The sequence below is a fragment of the Falco punctatus genome (genome assembly GCF_963210335.1).
Source record: "Falco punctatus genome assembly, chromosome: 8".
In the NCBI taxonomy this organism is placed as follows: domain Eukaryota; kingdom Metazoa; phylum Chordata; class Aves; order Falconiformes; family Falconidae; genus Falco; species Falco punctatus.
In genome coordinates this window covers 7,700,910-7,720,907 of record NC_137588.1, presented here as the reverse complement: position 1 = coordinate 7,720,907, position 19,998 = coordinate 7,700,910, and the positions used below count along the sequence as shown (strand labels likewise).

Here is a 19,998-nt window from a genome sequence, read left to right as displayed (position 1 = left end):
AGAGGGGACAACTGGGAAGCCAACAACCACACACACCATCACTTGAACGGTGACTAATAGAACATGCACAAAACTCTTACCACACACCCAGTCGAATGCGGGGACGTAGCTGGGGACTATGTTCTTTGCTAAGTGACAGGCACTGCCAGCCTCAGTGCCTCGCTACACAACACGCTACGGCAGAGCTGGGGGGGTTGCTACCTCCCCCTATAAACCTTAACAGCATTAAGCATTACGGCTGTCTACTCAAGCTGCATTGCTTAAGTGTTAGATGAATAATGCAGTTCTTTCCAGTAACAATCTTAACAGCAGCTTTTCCATCAAGACTTTTTATGACATATAATTTAAGGACACGATGGGCCAACAAAACAAGATGGTTTTAAGTGGTTCTCCGTTTCAGCTGCTGCACATCATACTCTGCTAGCTTGAATGCCATCCAAAATAGGGGCAGACGATTTCAATTGCAAAAGCACGCCAGGCAAAGCTTAGTAAGTTATAATGCAAAATAACTCAGAAACGTTTTCGTCAACTACTTGCTCTTGGCCAATAATGTTTGCTCTTGGCCAATAATGTTTGCTCTTTAACTCCAGCAATAGTTAAGGAAAATACGTGCAGATGTCCCAACACTGAAATTTTTTTCTCTTGTTGCACATCCTAAGCAGTTCAAAAGTCTCCGGAGCGCTCCTTCGGGGCCAGATGCATATGAACCTGGGCTTAGAAGACTGTTATCTCCATCTTGCCTTCAAACCTGTTTACAGACCGCTGCATAGGCAGCCTACCGCTCCGTATTCCAGCTGTACGTCTTGTTTACCCGCTTTACCACCGCTAGAACCCGAACCCGTACTTTCACCGTCTCCATCAGAAACCGCGGCGGGGAAAACCTCCCGGTCTCCAGCCCTTCCGCAGGCAAAGCCAGCATCGTCCTTCCCACCTCGACCCGGTCCTACCGGGACCGCTGCTCCGCCAGCACGGCAGCGGCGGGCAAGTGGCGAAGCAACTTCTCCCGGCCGCGCTCGGGGCCGCCTTCCAGCCGTGCCCCGGCCAAACCCCGCTCCGGGCCGGCTGCCGAGAGGGCACCCCGCGCCCCCGAGGCCAGGCACGGCCCCCCGCCCCCCGAAAGGCCCGCCGCGGGGAGCCAGGGGGAGGATGGGCGGCCCGGGGGGCGCAGCAGCTGCTCCCAGCGGGCCCGGCCCAGGGGGCCAGCGGGGCGCTCCCCCCGCCGCCCGCCCCCCTGCCCGCCGCGGCGGGGCCGTCGGCTCACCTTCGATGGCGATGACATGCTCGCGGATCTGGTTCTGCAGCACCGGCTCCTCCACCCGCTCCAGCAGCTCGTAGATGGAGTAGATGTTGGGGTGCACCGACTCGAAGCGCTGGATCTCGGCCCGGATGGCTGCCGAGTTGGCCAGCTGCTGCTGGTAGTTCATGGCGCGGCCGCTCCCCGCCGCCGCCCGCTCCGGCCCGGCGCCTTCCCCCTTCGCTGCCCGCACCGAGCTCCCCGCGCAGGCCGGCGGGCGGCGGCGGGGGGAGGCGGGGCGCGCAGGGGGCGAGCCCCGGCCGCCGCCTCACTCACCGGACCCCCCGCCGCCCGCCCCGGGCCGGGCCGGCAGCAGCCCTTCGCCTCGCAGCCCGCAAGGGGCGCCGCCACCGCCGCCGCCGCTCTCCGCCCGCTGTCACTTCATCGCGGCGGCGGGGCAGGGCGAGTCGGCCGCCCCCGGCCCCATGGAAGCGGGCGGCAGCGCGGCGGGCACCGCTGAGCTCCCGGCCGGTCCTCGCCGCCGCAACTCCGCGCAGCAGCGCCCGGTCCCGGTCCCGCCGCCGCGCCCCCCCACACCCCGCGCGCGCCGACAGCCAATGGCCGGGCCCTGCTCAGCCTCGCGCCCCCGGCCCAGCCTCGCTCCCGCGCCCGCGGTGGCGGATGGCGGCGGCGCACGCGGCTCCGCTCCCGCCGGGACGGCCCCCCCTGCCCTGCCGCGCGCTCGCTCCGCTACCCCCCCTGCGTCCTTCTCCTCTGCCCGCTTCACGCTCACGCAGGCCACGCCTCCGAGTTACGTCACCGCGCAGGCCGCTGGCCGCGCCCCCACACCGCCCCCTCGCCAGCGCCGGGCCCGCCGCGCGGCACTCTGGGAAACGTAGTCTGAGGGGCGGGTGGCGCGCGGAGGGAGCGCGAGGGTCGCTCGGCCCCGCGGCGCGGTGAGGCGGGCCCGGCCGCTCCCCCGCCTCCCCTCAGGGCCGCCGGCCCAGCAGCCGCCGCCGCGGGGGGCTGGGGCAGCGGCGGTGGCCCCGCGGGTGGCCCCCTTCGCCCATCAGACGCTCGCCCCGCCGGCAAGTGGAGGCAGCCCCCGGGTGCGGGGGCAGGCCACGGCCTGGGCCGGACGGCGCCCCCAGGGCCGCCGGAGCCGCCGGCGAAGCCCCTCACCGTGAGCCCGGGCGCGGCCCGCCAGTCCCCTCCGCACGGCCGCTGCTGTCCTGGGCATGATCGCACTAGGCAGTTTGTGGATGAAGTGTGCTATGCCAACGGCTTACAGATGTGCCAGGTTGCCGTGGCTGTGCTGGTGCTCACAAGGCGCTAGCCTGTGCAAGTCTTGAGGCTGCGTTTTGTCCTGCATCATGGAGCGTGTAAAACACCACGTTGCCCTGCAAGCTTTGTCACAACCCCAACCAAAGTCGTGGCAATGCTGAAGACAACAGCGTTCTCAACCAAAAACCTGGAATGGTCAAAAATACCTCATCTCCTCCAGATAAATCACAGCGTAACAAAGCATGGCTGTCATTAGCAATAAACAAGTGTTATTAATGATAACATTTGCAAGCCAGCTATACACAGAGTTAGGCATTCACCTTGGCGGACCCATCTTTAGAGTCAATATTTTATGGATTTAAACTCCAAAGCTCTAAAACATGGAACAAACTTGAATACATGGAACAGTTCAGCGCAAGGACACCCTGGTAAGGGGATAGCCTCAGGAAAACCATATCTACCTATTCTACTGATGTATACCACAGTGTTGGATAGAATAATTTGAATAATTCTTTTTTTTTCTCCAAAAATACTTAAATTGTCATTGTTTGGATATACAGCTCTGGCCTAGCATAGCAGAGAAGCAGCTACACCCCTTTCTCGGTGCAGTTATGTTACCTGCATCTACCTTTTTCGTGGGTTTATACTATTTTTTTCTTTTTGACTAATCTTTACTTTGAGTGTGGGCTACTTGGTAATCATAGGTCTTAAGGACAGAAGAGACAAAGGTTTTTGCGAACTTAATGCATTTGTCAAATTAATTGATTAAAAAAATTGACATGCTTTATTTTGTTTTGTTTCAATTTAAGAAGATCTGGGAATGTAAGTGCTGCATATCATGTGATCTCCAGGATGCAAATAGCTGTTCTGCTCCTGTAACTGAATTCTTAACCTAAACACCTTAAGAGAGAAAAGCTTGGTAAGCTTGATGACAAGAGGAAGAATGTGGGTATTATAAAAAACAGTGCTAAATTGTATCATGAGCAACAGCACTTAGTGTCATTGCAGGCATTTGTTCTCTGGCCTATCTACCGATCCTCTGTTGTAGGTCTTCCTTGTAAACCCATGGTGACCTGACAGAGCTGACTGAAGGCTGCAGGGAGATCCTCCAATTAATGGCTGTGACGCTGCTTCTATCAGTCACCTCTAAGTGAGTTCTGTCACATAATACATGAGCTATTATGACTGAGGTAAACGGTTGCCACCAATGTATGCGGTACACATGGTAACTAGTATCTGATATTTAAATAGTCCCAGTAGCACTTGGGACATTAAGCTGTGATATGGGATTGAGGTTTTGGATAATCCTGAATGTGTTACTTGAAGGATAGACGTACTTAGTTAACAGCAAATAGCCTTCACCCTCACATGAATACGAAATGAACTGTCTTTACGTCAGCAAGGAGTACAGGGGACAGGGATGGGGCTGAGGGACCACTGGAGCCCGACCTCCCTGTCTGGGTCAGTGCCTGTGAATTCTAGCAGAAATACTTTAGAAGATGTTATCTCCAGATGACAATACGGTGGGGACACAGTATAGGGGAGGAAGGACATGACAAGGTAGCTTGTCACCATGTCCCCAGAGTGTCACCAGTGTGGGGTGGTCTCAGTGGTGACTCCCCCTGTTCCCTTGCAGGCAGGGAAGCTGCAACTAGTAAAAGTGAGCTGATTGTTTCAATGAAAATTTTCCCATTCCAATCATCAGATAGGGAAGTCTTTAGCTCAAGCTGAGGGACTAAAGCTTTCTCATCGCTGGTTGCTGCCCGCTGCAAGTGTTGTCTTTGCTCATTTGAACAGTTGAGGGAGAGGGGGCAAATACGGTCATAGATGCCTGTGTCTTCCTCCTTCTTTCTTCTCAACAGAAATTGATATAATTTTTATTAGTTTTCTTGGTTTCATTTTCTAATCACAGTCAGAACCTTCTGAGTGAACCCACTCCCCCAGAAAAAGCCGGAAGAATATAGTCCCTGCTTCCACTAGTGAGCGCCGCTCCTGGTATTAACGACAATAAAAACTTGTGAAATATAAGAGGATTTTTGCTTTCCTTTACTTTAAACTGTTTGAATAAGCTAACAGTATGTAAAAAAACAGTAGATGAAAGCTATAATTCTCCCCTTTTCCTCCCTCTATCCTGATCTGGAGCAGAAGCATTACCTCACATTACTTATCTTTCAAGAAAATGCCAAAGTGAGCAGCAGAGCAAAGAGTTAGGCAATAGCCTCTGTTCTAAGTGGGGCTGATTGTTTCCACGGCTGCTTTACACTTTGTATTCTTCCAGCTCTAAAATTCGTGGCAGCTAAGATGTGGAAAACGGCTCCCAGAGCAGTCTCAACTGTAAATGAATGCAACTACTAGACGCAAATAATTGGAGCATTAAAAACCCTGCGTTAATATAAAGCCTTTTTGTAATACTCTGATCCATAGACCTTCTGTGAAGCTTTTGCTGCCCTGATTTTTTGCTACATAATAGCTTTCACGTAAGCTTTGTAAAATTAAAGAAAAATATAAGCTAGTGTTGCAGCTTGCATAGATTTCCCATGTAAGAAGGCTGTAACAGTATGTAGTATTTTCCTGTGTTTGCAGCTCAGATTAGCCTGAAATGCTGCTTGTGATGCACAGAGTGATTCTGGATACATCTCTTCACTATTAAACTCTGTTCTAGTGAATCTGGCATCTGAAGTACTCCATCAACCTTTAATGTGAATTAGCAAAGAGAATGAATTTGGCACCACTGCTGCAAGCATTAACGGATTTAGATTTGTTTTTCTTTGGTCTGGGACGTGGCTAACTTGGGCACTTTACAGCTTTTATGGGTCTGCTTTTGTCAAAGGCAAGATGACCACTGAAATCACAGAGTCTGGGGGGGGTCCTGAAGCTCAGACGGTTTTTACAAGTATAGAAGGGCTGATGGGCTTTAAGTAAAGCACACAGGGTGGTCCCAGCCCCAGTATAGGTTAGCCTTCTGTCACTGGTTTTCATTTCTGAGGGTGAAAGCTTTCCAAGGGTGAAGCTTCCCACTGCACCATGTTCCCATGCAATTGGTTCTGTGCTTAGGTCTATAACAAAATTCCATCTGTGCTGGCCTCCTACTCCTCCTCCCCATCTGGCAAATCCTCTCATTGCTGACTACAGAAAGATAGATTGGATGGTTTCATTCTGATTTCAGTATTTTGTTCCTTGAAGGTATTTGGTAACTGGAAAGCAGCACTGAATCCACATCTCAGACAGTTCTAGCTCCTTTCACATGACTAGGCTTATCCACTTCATGTTATTCCCAGTCTGTCCACCATGGCCTAACTCTACAGAAAATGTAGGAAAGAATTTTGAGGATATGCAATTGATGAACTTGGACTTAAGGCATATGGACAATTAAATTTTGCTTTTGGAACTGAGCCCAAATGTGTCAGTAAAAACAAGCAGCAGAGTTTGACCTTGGTGGAAGTATGATTGTAGAAAAGTTCCATAGAGGAGCTGCAGGCGGGTTCACAATCCATTAAGCTGATGTTTAATTGCAGATCTTGGAAATGGAAAACTCTCATGGAATTTCATTTAAACACTCACTGTTACCTTCCTCTAATGCTTTGTTACTGCATGGTGGAGCATCCTTTCCTGACTGCTGAAATGGGGATTAGGCAGGACTAGCTTTTAATTACTAAACCAATAGTTGAAATGTTGATTGGGGTGGGTGGGTGGGTGGGAAGAGTGGAAGCATCCTATCCTGATCTGTGTCAAGATGTAATAAAAATACACTCAAGTATCACAGAGAGCTAGGCAGAGAGGCTTATTTGTAGACCTGGCAGAAAGGGTATTAACTGAGAACTCTGAGAACATAAGGACTCCTGGACCATCCAAGAGAAGTTATACGAGAAGTCTAGCTGATAGTTGTAAGCAACATTTCACTTTGTCTGTTTCAGTGCCTGTTCATGATCTTAAACCCTGGCTGTTCACATGATTACTGTTGCTATGAGCAATGTTTTGTTTAATATGCAGGGTATGTCTGGAAAAATACAGGAGGTAGAGTGTTAGAGATGCATCTTTGTGGCTACTAATACCGACATTGCCATGAAGACTGAAATAAAACCCATATGGGAAACAGATACGGAAACATCAAGTTCTCCTGAATTATCTTTGTCATACTCTGCAGTGAAATGTCAGCATAAAAACTTAAATAGGTTAAGCTTCCTCTGGTAACACATTGGGACGAAATTCAGTTATTTTACTGGGTAAAGATTTGGGTCAGTCAGTTACTATTACAGAGTGATTAGATTGCTCAAGAGGCTTTAAAACAAATGTAACTAATGAATTAACCTCATTCACAGAGTGTGAAATCTGTTCTAGGAGAAATGCCAACTAGTTCAAACAATACTAATTATGGAGTAGCAACAACAAGCAGTTGTTGAAGCTGTAGCTCATTCCTCAGTGTTCCTGTCATAACTGGGAAAATGCTGTTCTGTACCAAATCTGCTTTAAAAAAACGTGGCGTGGCAAAGGATGGCAATAGCAACCTGCATTTCTGAAGGTGGGAGCACAGATCAAATCTATTGCAAAGTCAAACTGACCTACTTTAACAGTCTTCTACTCAGAAGTGAGTTACAGTGAGCATTCTGCTGCAGAGCAATGAACTAAAAATCACTGTATGTATTCACCATATGGGGAAGGGCATCCTAGAGCCACCTGTTGATTCTTGCCCCAGGGACTTGGATTTTGACTAACCTGAAATTTTCAGACATGTTAAAGTGAACTATCACTTAAACTGCTCAAGATTTGGCTTCTTGGTAGTCTAAGCTGCACTGTAAAACCATTTACAATATTTACAGATTTGCAGAACCATTATCTTCATTAAACCGAAGGCATTGTTCAGATCTGGAGTTGTACTGAAGCTTTGCTCAGGCTGATCATGGTCTGTGTTCTAGTTTTAAAGCAAGGACTTAAAATATTTACAGTGAAAATAAATGGCTTCTTCGTAGGAAGACAGAAAGATGGTTTTAAGTCCCAAGTTTTACCCATGCTGTCCAAAGCTTAGATGGCTTCATTTCAGCAAAGACTTAAATCGTACACAGTAAAAAAATCCTGTTCAATTGCAGGTTATGTGATATGGGTGCCCCTGAGTCAGCTAACATCCTGAATTTTATACCAGGGTGAATCCAGTGACAGCTTCATATGGCAGTTCCGAGATACTCAGCACTTTATTGAGCTCTTATCATCACTAAATATGATTACACTGACAGTGTCTTTAAGCTTGTTGCTGTTGTCACTTTCTTGACTGAGAATCAATATTTGATTCACCACATAATTCCGTGTTAAGCTTGGATCTCACTTGAGCTGTGGTATGCTGACAGAGCCTTAAAAGTTACGGAAAAATGTAGGCTCAGTTGTTACCTTGGAACTTTCAGACACGTGCTATTGATTTAACACAGAAAAAACACAGGAGAGTAAAGTCTTGATTAGTTCAAGCTAACCTTTTAGTAAAATTGCCTTAATTTTTTGTAACATTTATATGCACAATGCTATAACATCCAGTGATAAGGAATGACAAAACAGGATAAGAAATTGATACAGTGAAGCCAAAACAGCTAGGTCTGGCAAGACTGACATGGACGCTGTGCTACAAGGACCTGTTGGTAACCATCATGGAAGATCATGATCCCAGGACCATCAGAGTGAGATGTACCTCTTGCTGAGATAGTAAGCATGCTGCATTACTGAACATCTAAAAAGTGGTATGGATCTTCCTGGTGTGAGAGAGGTGGTGATCTTCCCCGTTCTTCTGGGTCCCTCTCCAGAAAAGGAAGGTAGCAAAGGAGTCTTCACAGACTTTGTGCTGGCATAAGTGTTCCTTTTGGCTGTCTGAAGCCAAGACAGAAATCAGAACACTGAGCTGCCTTGATGGTGAAGATCTCACATGACTTAATTTAAGAGCACGACATTGTATTAGTGGCTAATGCAACATCCCCTAATGTGGATCCTAGGTGACAGATTGCACAGTTTAAACAGCAGCTTGAAATACACAGCTGCAGAGCATATCTATGTATCAACATTTGTCTGGTAAGAAAGCAAAAGATTTTCTTTGGTGTCATAACGAGTGTGACCAATTACTAATCAGTGAAGGGATGCAAAAGAGCATGAAAACAAAGCTGGGGATGGTAGTAAGGGTGGGTCATGGTACTTCTCTACATTTCAGATGAGAAATCTTATTATCTTGTTCTTTTTGCCCATGACTCTTGTTGTGCTGTGGCAGGGAAATTGCTGCTTGTGAATACTAACGTCAGAAAAACAGCCAGCAGTAGACTGTAGCTTGAAAAGGGAATAGCAGGCACTTGACTGTAGCTGTGCAACAGGCTGCCTGGCCAAGAAGAAGAGTGCTGTCAGGCAACAGCAAATTCTGTGGGAAGATGTGGCAGGTGTGTAGAATTGCTCACTTTAATGCTTGTGCTCTCAGGATGGTTATGGACCCCCAGCAGCAACATCTGGAGTACAGTCCTGCTGCGTGATACAAACAGGTCTGGCTGTGTACCAAAGACAAGGAGTTCTACTGATCATGTTTATTTGTGTATGTATTTGAAACAGTGTAACTTGGAATTGCCTTTCTTTGCAACTTGCCCTTCAAAATCAGTGATATTTACCTGGCATAGTAACTCCAGCCCTTCACCCTTCCCATGTGAGAATTCCCCCATGGGATGATGTGTGTGCTGTAGCAGCACAGTCAGCCCCTGGTCCCCAGAAGACAGTACTCCTGAACATGGCAACTGCCCTGTGTCAGAAAGGGGTCCCCAAAGGGCTGTCGTCTAGGGCATGTGTGCCACAGAAGCTGGTGGGATTTACTGTGTGTCTGTGTTAGTTCTTTGAGCTGCTTAACAGCTTACTGATAACAGCTCCATCTTTGCAGCTTGAGGAGTGTCATGGCAGAGACAGGGCTCCCGTGGCCTGCTTGCACTGCAGATCCCAGGAAGAATTCCCTGGAAAGGAGCTGGTACTCACTGCTTGTATGCCTCACCTTGTATGCCCCCTTTCTGTAGTTGTAGCTTCCTCATAAAGATGTAACAAAATCCCATGGGCTGTTTGTCTAGGGACAAGGAAGGGCTCCTGGCACATTTCCACCGTTGCATTTTGCTTATGGTTTGACCAGGTTTGTCTGACCTAGTTCTGTTCATAAACTGGGCTTAACAGTAGAGTCCTGGAAATGTTCCCAGCTGCTAAAGGCAGGCTATTCCCTCTGCAGTAATTAATTGCCACTCAAAAGCCCTTCACCGGCTATGTATCATAACGTTAACATAAAAAAACATGTTCTCTTGGATTCTAAGCTTTGAACAAGCTTCTTATGGTGGCGAGACTTATATTCAATATCACAAGGGCACCATGGGACTCTGCTCATCAGTTGTTTGCTGCTAAGTACATATTGAACTGGAAAAATCTCTTTCCTGTGTACCCATTACAGAACTGTTATCACAGAATAAAATGAAGCTTTGGATTGTTTTTATTAAGCTGGGTGTGATTTTTCATTTCAGTGTTACTTTCCATCATCTGCGAAGAAGAATATGGGAACAAGTATAATGAATCGTAGCTTGATACCAACTAATAATTTGTGTACCGTGAGGCTCCTGGGAGGGCTCAACAATTAATACAGGCAGGGAGAATTGTTAGCACTAACTGTCTAGCAAAGAGGCAAGTTTTGGTTGAAATAAAGGTACCTAAATCATGCTCATTAGATCTAAATCATGTAAAGGATATAGTAAATAAATGTCCTGTTTTCTATGTAGTATTAGCTTCATCCAGAAATGCTTGGGACTTGTCCAAATCTCAGGTCACCTTCCATGAGCATATACATGAATTTACTGGGTCAGGAATTTAAAACTACACAAGGGACCTCAGGTCCTAAACTTTTAAAGTTTCCCTAGCTCTTACAGTTTAAAATGTAGGTTTTCTGGTTGTGCTTTCTGTTAGGAATATGCAACCTGCAACTTAAAATGTTGTGTCTGATCCCCCTTAATAGCTGAACTCTGTCTCAATATGCCATTTAGTACATGCATTTTTAACAAAGAGAGCAGGAGACTGCTGTAAAACCTATTGATTCTACCGCTTTATAAAAAGCAAGAGGTTTGCATTCCCCCGGAGCAAACATTCATGCACTTAAATTAGCTACTATGTGAATTGTAGAGGATCCTCCTTCTGGAACTGCAGTTCCTTTGATGGTTCCTCTGAGATTTCCTGAACCTGAACTGTGTCAGCTGTGCTTGTTTCCAGCTTACTGAGAAGTGTGGTGGTAACCCCACGAGCTGGTACAGGGTTCAAACTGGGAGCTGCTGGGTACCTGCGCTGGTGAGGAAGTGTTTCCTGAAATGTTGCAGTTTGAACAGGGTGGGTTGCTTGTAGGCAAGGTGCACAAGCTGAGGTATATGTTCAGTATCACTGAAGACCAACTTAATAGCTATAGTTCCCAGCAAAGGCCAGAGATCCTGTGTAAAGAGTGCTTCTTCACTTGGACGCAAGTGACTAGGATGAAAGTTACTACTTCAGAAGTTACAATGAGTCCTCCCCTGCATAATTTATATCTCCTTCTTTGAAAGAAATCACATAATTTCATGTCCAGTTCTAGCCTCTCAGCAGCTTTACTTGTTGCTCATTAGCTTGTGTGCAACCATTAAGGCAATCTGGAGGACAAGATTTTAAAGCCTAATGTTACCAAAGACTAATACAGCTTTTTTGTTGAGATGTTCTGAGCCCTGGCCCCACAGCCTTCCATTACAGAGGTACCAGAAATGGATCCTTCAGCAGAAAAGCCTTGTGTAAAATGGAGATGTCTTACTGTCTGCTAGTACAGGAGCCAATAATACAGATGACCTTGCACGTGTGCTTAGGAAGGGAAGAAATATATTGTGCTTGGGTTGTATTGCATGTCAAAGTGAGACAAACTCACCAGAAGAGAAGAGAAATGGAAGAGTTTGAAAAATAAGTAGGATCAGGGTCTTATAGAGCTGATCAACAATCAAAAACACTATCATCAGCTCTACACTGAAAAGGGAAGCTCCCAAAAGTTGGACATTGCCCATAGCCACTGTTTCTGTAACTTCCACAATTATCAGCTGAAGACTATGTCAGGACTCAGAGTATGGGCTCAGATGTATTTTGTGTGATGGAAAACATTTCTTCTACTTTGTAGAGGCTGCTTAGATCCCTTCTGCTGCCCTTGAGTTATTTGCAAGGTTTGCCTTAGCATTCCTGACACCTGGAGAGGGAAGGTCTGGTTCCCTTGGCCAACATCTGAAGGTGGACAGTGCATTAAAACGAGAGGTCAAGTGTGGTTCAGTAGCTTTCAAAAGAGGCCTTTGGTATTTTAAGCACACGATTTAAAGTCAAAATATTGAATTGTGACACCTTTCAAAGGAAGCGAAGTTGTTACTTTTAGGATGGTTCCTGTGGCATATCCTGTCCCTGAAAGTGTTCCTAAGGCAGCAAGACTACCGCATATCTGCTGCATGGAATGCTGTGCTTTCAAAGCAGACAAAGCTGGAACACCTCAAAGCTTAGCCTCATCTTTGTCTACAGTTTCAACTTGTGTCACTACTTTGAAATGCAAGATAAAATGCAGACTCAGGTCTCCTTAAACTCGGCTGACCTGAAGAAACGACAGACATGATGGACCTGCATTTTGCAGGCAGGGGGCTAGGATGCAGGCATGTCCCTGCCCTTTGTCCTTAGTTCAATAAAGAAGGCAACAGACTGCTATTGACCCAGATATCAAGGGTCAAAAAACAGGGGAGTTTTGGCACTAGTTTTCCGAATAGTAAGCTGGATGAAGTAAGATGAAAGTATGTCGTGGATTCTTACTTGCTCCTTTTCAATCATCTGAGCTGTCACAAGTATGACTGCCTCGTTATCCTTGGGCCCTTGGCTGAATTTTGATGACCTGTTGGGAAGTGTTTAAAGCTACCACTACAGACTCCTCAGTGCTCCAGACAAGGCTGGAAAGTCTTGGTTGCATCAGAAAGGTTTAAAGTCAAATCAGCCATCATAAAATTTAATAAAGCAAGTGAAAAATTCTGCTGTGGTCTTCAGTAGCAGCACTTCAGTTATACTATCCTGAGAACTGTAAACGCTTATTTATGTTTTTAGCTATTCGTTACTTGATTTGGAAAAGGTGTAGTAGATTTTTAAATATTCCCTGAGGAATTTGGAGGGGGCCTGTAGTATTAAGCTATATGTAACCTGGGATAGAGTATTCTCTAAGGTGACATAAACTGCTGCAGCTGTGGTTCTGTTTCTTAGCCTGGAAAATGGGTTAGAGAGCTCATTTCTCATACAGCTGACAAACACGTGTGCACACCTGCTGGAGCTGTGCATGCTTAATGGGCCTGAAATTGCTGTTGCCTTGCAGAACGTGAAATCTGGTTGGTCAATGGTTACCTAACATGAAATATTTGTCAGAAGTCTCGAAAGCTAATTTCATCTCTATACTTTGTTCTTTAATGGGAAATAGGTTTAATTGGAAGCTAATACTTTTGTTAGAAATATCATGCTCAAAAGGACAAAAATGCTACTGTATCTTAGAAATAGTGTAAATCCTGTAGGTGCAAGTCACAGTGTGTTGGAATTAACGGAGATAAAATCTCAAGCAAGAGCTTCAGGATGCCCGTTATCAATGCCAAGGTGAATTATACGTATCATGAACTTTGCTTCATGGCTCTCACATCTAAACAAATTTGTGAGTTCAGTTAAGAATGTATTCCAAGGTTGTACCAGTCCTGCCTGTAAACTTGGTTGTCTGATGCCAATCTGAATAAATTATGTGGATGGAAATAATTGATTTCATGGCCTGAGACCCCACCTTTGCGGGACAGGGGTCAAAATTCTAGCTGGGGTGGGTGCAGACTAAGGATCAGTGGCCTCTTGGGTTGTAGAGCTTAGGGGGCACAGTGTTCTGCAAATACCCATGCTGGGTTTGGGGTTACTGATCTAGGAGCCAGGTTACTCCCCAAGGATTCCTCTAAGATATCAAGGTCTGCTCATGGACAGAAAACCAATGAAGAGCATTGCTTCAGCTGTGATTACAATTGCATGCTAGTTCTACATTCTCTGACTAAATTGACTCTTCCTGGCAGAGTGAAGGACCTACTCTTTTCTCAAGGGTTATGGCTGGGATCCATCGAATGTTACAGTACTCACCACAGCCTGTTCTTTCTTCGGTGCCTAATCTCAAGCAGAAAGCATGATGTGATAACTCTGCATCTTAAATCCTGTGAAAATAATACCAAGAGGAAGTGTGCCTCTAAGTGAGAAAGGGGGAACAATTGGGAAGGACAGGGTAAAGTGAAGCACCTTCACGATCAAACAGCATTACAGCATTGAAAAGAAATACAGGGAAGTGGAGAGTCAATCAGCAGAAAAAATTCCCTCTGTAACAGTCAATTCATTTCCTATGGCAAGAGTGAGCAGTCTTAGAGTGACTTGGGTCTTCCCCTATCACAGTAAGTAAAACAAAGATGTAATAGAGTTGTTGGTTCCCCTAAACAGTCTGAATGGAAGTCTTTCAAAGAGATTTTTTATAGCATAGCAGTAAGAGCAATCACCACTGCCTCTAATGTTAGAAGCAAAACCAGAATCAAGTTGGAAGTGTAGTATTTAGTGGGAAATGGGGCAGTTTCATACAAGAATTGACCATATTTGTCTAATGGCTAACTTTGTAATAGAACCAATAAAAGGCAGTCAATAAAACTGTCTTCCTGCAGGAGACTCCAGGGGCTGTGTATGACCACCTTCTGGATGACACCCTGCACCTGCTCTGGAGAGATGTTTGAAACTTGATTCGAAATCCTGTTTCAGTGTTTAGATCTGTCTGGGAAGCGTTCAGAGCAAAACAGATGTGAAAGCTGTATAACAGATGGGCCAGATTTGGGCTTGTAAGGACAAAACATGGCAGACGTGAACCTGCAGCATTCCAGTGGTATGAACTTTCAACTGCATTGCACACCTTATGGATCACCTGGCACACAAATCCACCAGGAAAGGAGCCTGGCCTGTTGTGGCCACTGGCACGGAGCACTGGGCTAGCATTTGCTTTTGGAAGGTGAGTTTTCTTTTGCTAGACAACTGGGGGACAGCAGGTTTTTTCCTGTGTAAAAAGGGAATACTGAAACCACTTGTAAAGTGTTTCAAAATGTAATGATAGCCAAATTCAAGGTGTTTACCAGATGGAAGTGCATCTGTCTTGTTGCTGAACTGTATAGTTTGCAGACACAGTAAGGTTAAATATAATTAATCATCTCTGATCTATATTGAAACATGCTAAGGGTGTGGTCAAGGTACAAACTTGGGGTCTTTTCCAAGTGGGGGATACCAACAGACTTGCATCGTGCTTTCACCACAATCTTCTGGGACAGATCATCTGGAAATAGTTAATCAAATGCTTGCTTGGATATGTACAAAGGGCTCAACATCCAAATTGTATGGCATATGGGTGTTGTAAATCAGCATAACCTGAAAGACTGAAATGAACTGTAAACCTGCTACAGGTGCTCTAAGCTTCTCTCAGCTGCTTTGAGGTACCTGTGTAACAGCAACAGAAACAGGGTACTGTTGCAAAGAAAATCATCCCAGCAATGGCCAAATTGTGCTTCATAATGAGTATAATGTAAAAGAAGGTGCCAAAGAAGTGCAAGGTGGGGAATAATTCACTATGGATATGGCTGAGCAGGACTTTTTGTCCCCAGAGAGACGAATTCTCCAAGAAGACATTACTGATCATCTGGCAATGGCTGAGCAGGACTTTTTGTCCCCAGAGAGACGAATTCTCCAAGAAGACATTACTGATCATCTGGCAACTGAGGTTAACAGAGATACGTGGGGGGGTTGCGACTGATGTTGGAGTTAAAGTAATGGTCAACTTTTGGTCCTGCTTTTATCCATGATACAATAAGCTGTAATAGAATTATGAGTTTGTCATAGATCTCAGACTTTATTAATCATCTGGAAAATTATTATAATTTGGCATAATGCATATGATGGAAGAGCAGTATTTGTGTCTTGCCAGCCTCTTTCCATCACTCTAACCTGCTGTTTGAAGTGGGAAGACCATGGAACTAGCTCATAGTGCCAGTGATATGATTAGTCCTAGCATAAGCTTCACTGGGGAAGTTTAGTCAACAGGCTGCCTTCTGAAAGGTCCTGGTGGTGATATTCATTCAGCATTTGTCTGATTAGAATAAACCATAAAAATGTGTTAAAAGGTGACTGGATCAGTTCTGGACAAGCTAATGATGAACTCTTGCAAGCAAATTGTTATCTCCGTGAATTAGACTTTAAACTTCAACTCTTTTAACTGAAAGAAAGAAAACATCCCAGTACTTTACATGAGCTCTTGCTCTGGAACAAACTGTTTCTCTTGTCTCTTGTAAACTGTTTGCAGGTATCTAGAGTACAATATCCTTGAGAAAGTAAAAAAAGAAATAACTGAACTAGCTACTTAAGAGTTCCATATATTCAGTTGTTTTTTTACAGGTAGATTTTCTTGCAAGGAAGTATGTTGTGAGGACACAATATTAAGCCTGAAAACAATGGATTTGAAATTTTGACAGAGAAAGCTTTCTCTAAACCCTACCTCAATTTAGTTGGTGAACATTCTCATTGGTTTTAACCAGGCATTACATTTCATCTGCTTGGCACTGGCAGGTGTACTGCTACAGCCCAAATGCATGTTTCCTGCAAAACAACCAGAGAAAACCCATTTTTTTGGTTAGAAATTACTAAATGCAATTGCTTCACATTGGCACTACTGAACTAACTGATGAAATACAAACTTATACTATTTGTAGAGGATTGAAGCTGGGTTAATTAGCATTGATAATATACAACTGTGGTCTGGCTTCAGGGGCGGTAGGTTGGCTGATGTAGATAAGATGCAGCTGTGGCTGGTTCTGGTATGGGGTTGGGCAGCCAAGGAAGAAAGAGTTGTCAAAGAGGAGAGAGGAGGAAGAAGCAGAGAGAAGAAAGAGAGAGTGTGTGCTCTGGATGAGGAGAGACTAGGAGAAGACAGTAGAGAGACTGGTATGAAATGGTAAAAGACTTCGTTGCAGATGGCTAGTTTGGAGAGTGCTGCAGTAACTATTCATAAGCAGTCTGTCTTCTTTCATGTTAGTAGTGCTCAGGGCTGAACTATCAGGGCCCTGAGGCTGCTACAAGTCCTCAGCGGCTTTGAGCAGCCTCATCTAGGGCATTCTTCCCCCATGCCCTTGGCTATGCCTGGGAGCCCATTCCAGTTCTGTCCAGGGCCTTCATGCAGTTCCTGAGCTCCGCTGGTAGACTACTGGTCTTCAGCTCAGCCATATCTGTGCCAAGGCCTATACCTGGTTGTAGGCTCTGGTGATCTTGACCCCAATGTATTAATTTACTTTCTTGCTTGATCTTGGACTTGCCTTATCGCTATGGACTTGCCTGGTGATTACTAAGTTGTGTCTGATGCTGGTGACTTTCATTGGGCCCCACCATGACTTCCTAGCTTCGTCGTGGATCTGCCTTGTTGCCACAAATATGTTGGGCCATTTGGACTAGTTGGTGTCCCCTGGTAAGAGCTTGGCAGGACAGCACTGGCAAACCCCCTTTCTATTGCAAGGATTATTCTGTTTTTCAAATCTAGCTTGTTGCTCTTTCCTGTTAAAGCTTTATGGCACATGTAAACCAAGAACCTAGCATGGTTAATTCTCAGCGAAGAGCTTGCTGATATTAGTGAAGTTTGTCATGTATGTTTTTTGGTTTTTTTAGCTTGTTCCAAATCACTTGTTTTAGGCCAGGGAGGTGAGGATGGAGGGTAAACAGATGAACCACTAAGGTTTCAGTGTGGTCACCTCCTGTGTTTACCTGCTCTTAATTTTCATGTGTAACGAGCTCTCTTCAGATGATTTAGCATTCTGAAATAACCTTTTACTTAGTTCTATGGAAACATGAGCTCTGTGGCAACCAAGCACAAAAAGGGAATTGAACAGAAAGTTATGCTGCTTTGCATAAATCCATAGCAAATGTGCATTTGAATACTGATATGTGGTATCTAATGGCAGGGATGGACAGAGCTCAGAAGGATAAGTGAAGCTATAGATCTGCTTCTATTTATTCATTTTTTTTTATAGTTGGGACTTCTTAGGTAAGTTACTAAATATGGAAAATCATAACTGAGCAGAAGCTGCTTGTAGCTAGGGGAATCATGATGTGATTCTTTTTATGTTCTTAGCTAGGCAACTTCTTTTGGCCCTACCGAAATAGGCTGTTAGGCTGAACTACCCTTTTCAGTGAGCTGGCAAGGTGGTTAGTGTTGCAGTGGAATACTGCTGAGCACTCTAAGGGGTCACAAGACTGTGACTTTCTTAGTCTTCGTGTTAGGCAGGATGCTGCTTAAGTTGGGCTGGCCAAGGGAATGGACAGCCATGCCTGTTTAAAACCTGGCAGCATGCAGCTTGCTATCACTAGTTAGGAGGGTGCATTAATTTTCTGAAAATGGAATTCTAACCACATCCAAAGAGAAAAGTATGCGCTGTATAAAATATATACACTTAGTCTCTAGCACTCTGATAAACTCATTCTGTCTGATTAAGCATACTGTGACATTTGACTGACCTTGTCAGCTGGAGGGGTGAATGGATAAAATAAATGAGCTTTCAGTCTCTGGCTGAACATATTTAATATGCTGGGTAGGAGGTCAGTATGACTCATCCTTTCCATTTGCTGGATGGCCTGGTATTTGTAGAGAAAAAAATCTGTCCTTCTGTTGATGCTTCCACATATTTAATGCTTCTTGGTATTGAATCCACTACAGGTACCTTTCCAAACTGCTAGCCAGTTTCTGTAAAGCTACCACACCTTGCCGTGGCTCTCTAAATGTGGTTTAGTGAATTGCGGTTTGGTCATAAAGAGCAAGAATTCCCCTGTACCAGAAGGCCAGTAGGTGACTGCATTCCTTAACATGCCATGGGCCACTGCAGCTTCAGAATGCACCTGTCTGGATCCTACTAGCCAGATGATGGAGTTGCTTCTAGAAGGTACCCTTACATTCTCATTATCTAAGTAATGCTGCCAGGACTATAGAAAGTGGTGTGTGGCTTTTGTGCTTAACCACACACTGTATCTTATTTAATGAGGCCGCTTGACACCCGACTTGAAGAAGGCAGCAAGCTCAGAACAGGTCTAATAATGTTCAGGTAACAGCAAACTGTGAGAAGAAGCAGTAATCAGCTCTTACTGCCTCACAGAGAGCGTGCCTCAGTTTAATAACCTGCTTCTAAAAAAAGGTCCCTGAGGAAATGGTACACTATACGTGAAGATCTCTATAGGAGTTTAATTAGGTGGTGTCCTACAAGAAGCATGCTTGCTTTTTCTCAAGTTTCTTTAAGAACTGGGCCTCTAGTTCCTAATTATCTTGTTCTTTTTGACTGGGACAGCTAAATGATTATGAACTGAGCTGGGAGAATGAATGCGATAAAGTGATGTTCTTAAATGCAATCAGCCACCCATTGCTCTGACAAAAAGTGTGATAATGTAATAACACAGCCTTGCAATGACATGAATGTAAGAATGCTGCAAAATGTTTGCAGAAGTTTGCTTAGGAATTAATCGAGTTAGCTTTACCTTGTAAGATGATACAGGTCCTCCGTGCTCCAGCTGAAGCTTTAAGTCATTTCTAAATGAGCATGACATAAAGTGAACAGAAACCCAATCAGGAATTAATAGATCTAGTTGCATATCCCTGTCACCACACTGTCTCCGGTAGACAGACCAGATTGAGCCACTGAGCCCCTGGTGCAGCTTCTAAGTAGTTTAACTGTACTACAGTGATGTTAGAGGCCTCATTATGATAACAGTTATGAAAGCTGAACCCCCAAAGTGAGACAGCAGTGCAATAATAAAGTAAAAATTATCCAGCACCTTGGCCATTATTACCTCACATAGGAAGGCTAAAAGCAAAAAGGAAGTGGAAGATAGCTGCATGCAAATGGCTATTTTTTAATTTTTTTTATTTTTTTTTTTTTTTTTTGTCCCAGCTGTCTACACAGCTAGATGAATGTCAGGTTAATTTTTTAAGACACTGACTACAAGATATTGTAACACTTCATCCTTCATCATGGATGCAATCTGCCCAGGTTGTCTGGTAGTTATTGATCTTAAGTCCAACATCAAGTTTTTTCAAGGTTATATCACCTGAAAAAGTAAAAAGTAGCCCTGTCCAAGACTATAGTGAGTTTGGTATGTTTCTAAGCTGTTGAACAAAATATAGAGGTGGCTGAGGTTGTGAAAATAGTACAGGAACAACGAAACACTTCAACTGATTGGTCTGAATGACAGCTGTAAGTCTGGATCTCCTTGTACTGGTATAAGTGTTTTTGGACTCAAAACTCAGAAGTGAAACAGAAGGAGAGTTCAGAAGAATTGTAATACTTAAGATTAAGGTATACACATACTACTATGTTTGCAATGAGAGTGTAGAGAAACGTGGGTATATTCTT

At 44.9% G+C, this 19,998-nt stretch overlaps 1 protein-coding gene across 4 annotated transcripts in view; it reads right to left on the bottom strand.

Annotated features, from left to right (window-relative positions):
- Nucleotides 1-15,232, bottom strand: part of AGAP1 (ArfGAP with GTPase domain, ankyrin repeat and PH domain 1) — a 393,739-nt gene extending 378,507 nt beyond the window's left edge. For 2 of the 4 annotated variants that reach the window (XM_080399847.1, XM_080399839.1), the window contains exon 1: nt 1,262-15,229. In XM_080399847.1, coding sequence (XP_080255973.1) covers nt 1,262-1,424 — 163 coding nt within the window. In that variant the 5' untranslated portion in view covers nt 1,425-15,229. Of the gene's footprint in view, nt 1-1,261 lie in introns of all 4 variants that reach the window. The other 2 variants (XM_080399845.1, XM_080399846.1) reach the window with 2 other exon arrangements.
- Between the last annotated feature and the right edge of the window lie 4,766 nt (nt 15,233-19,998).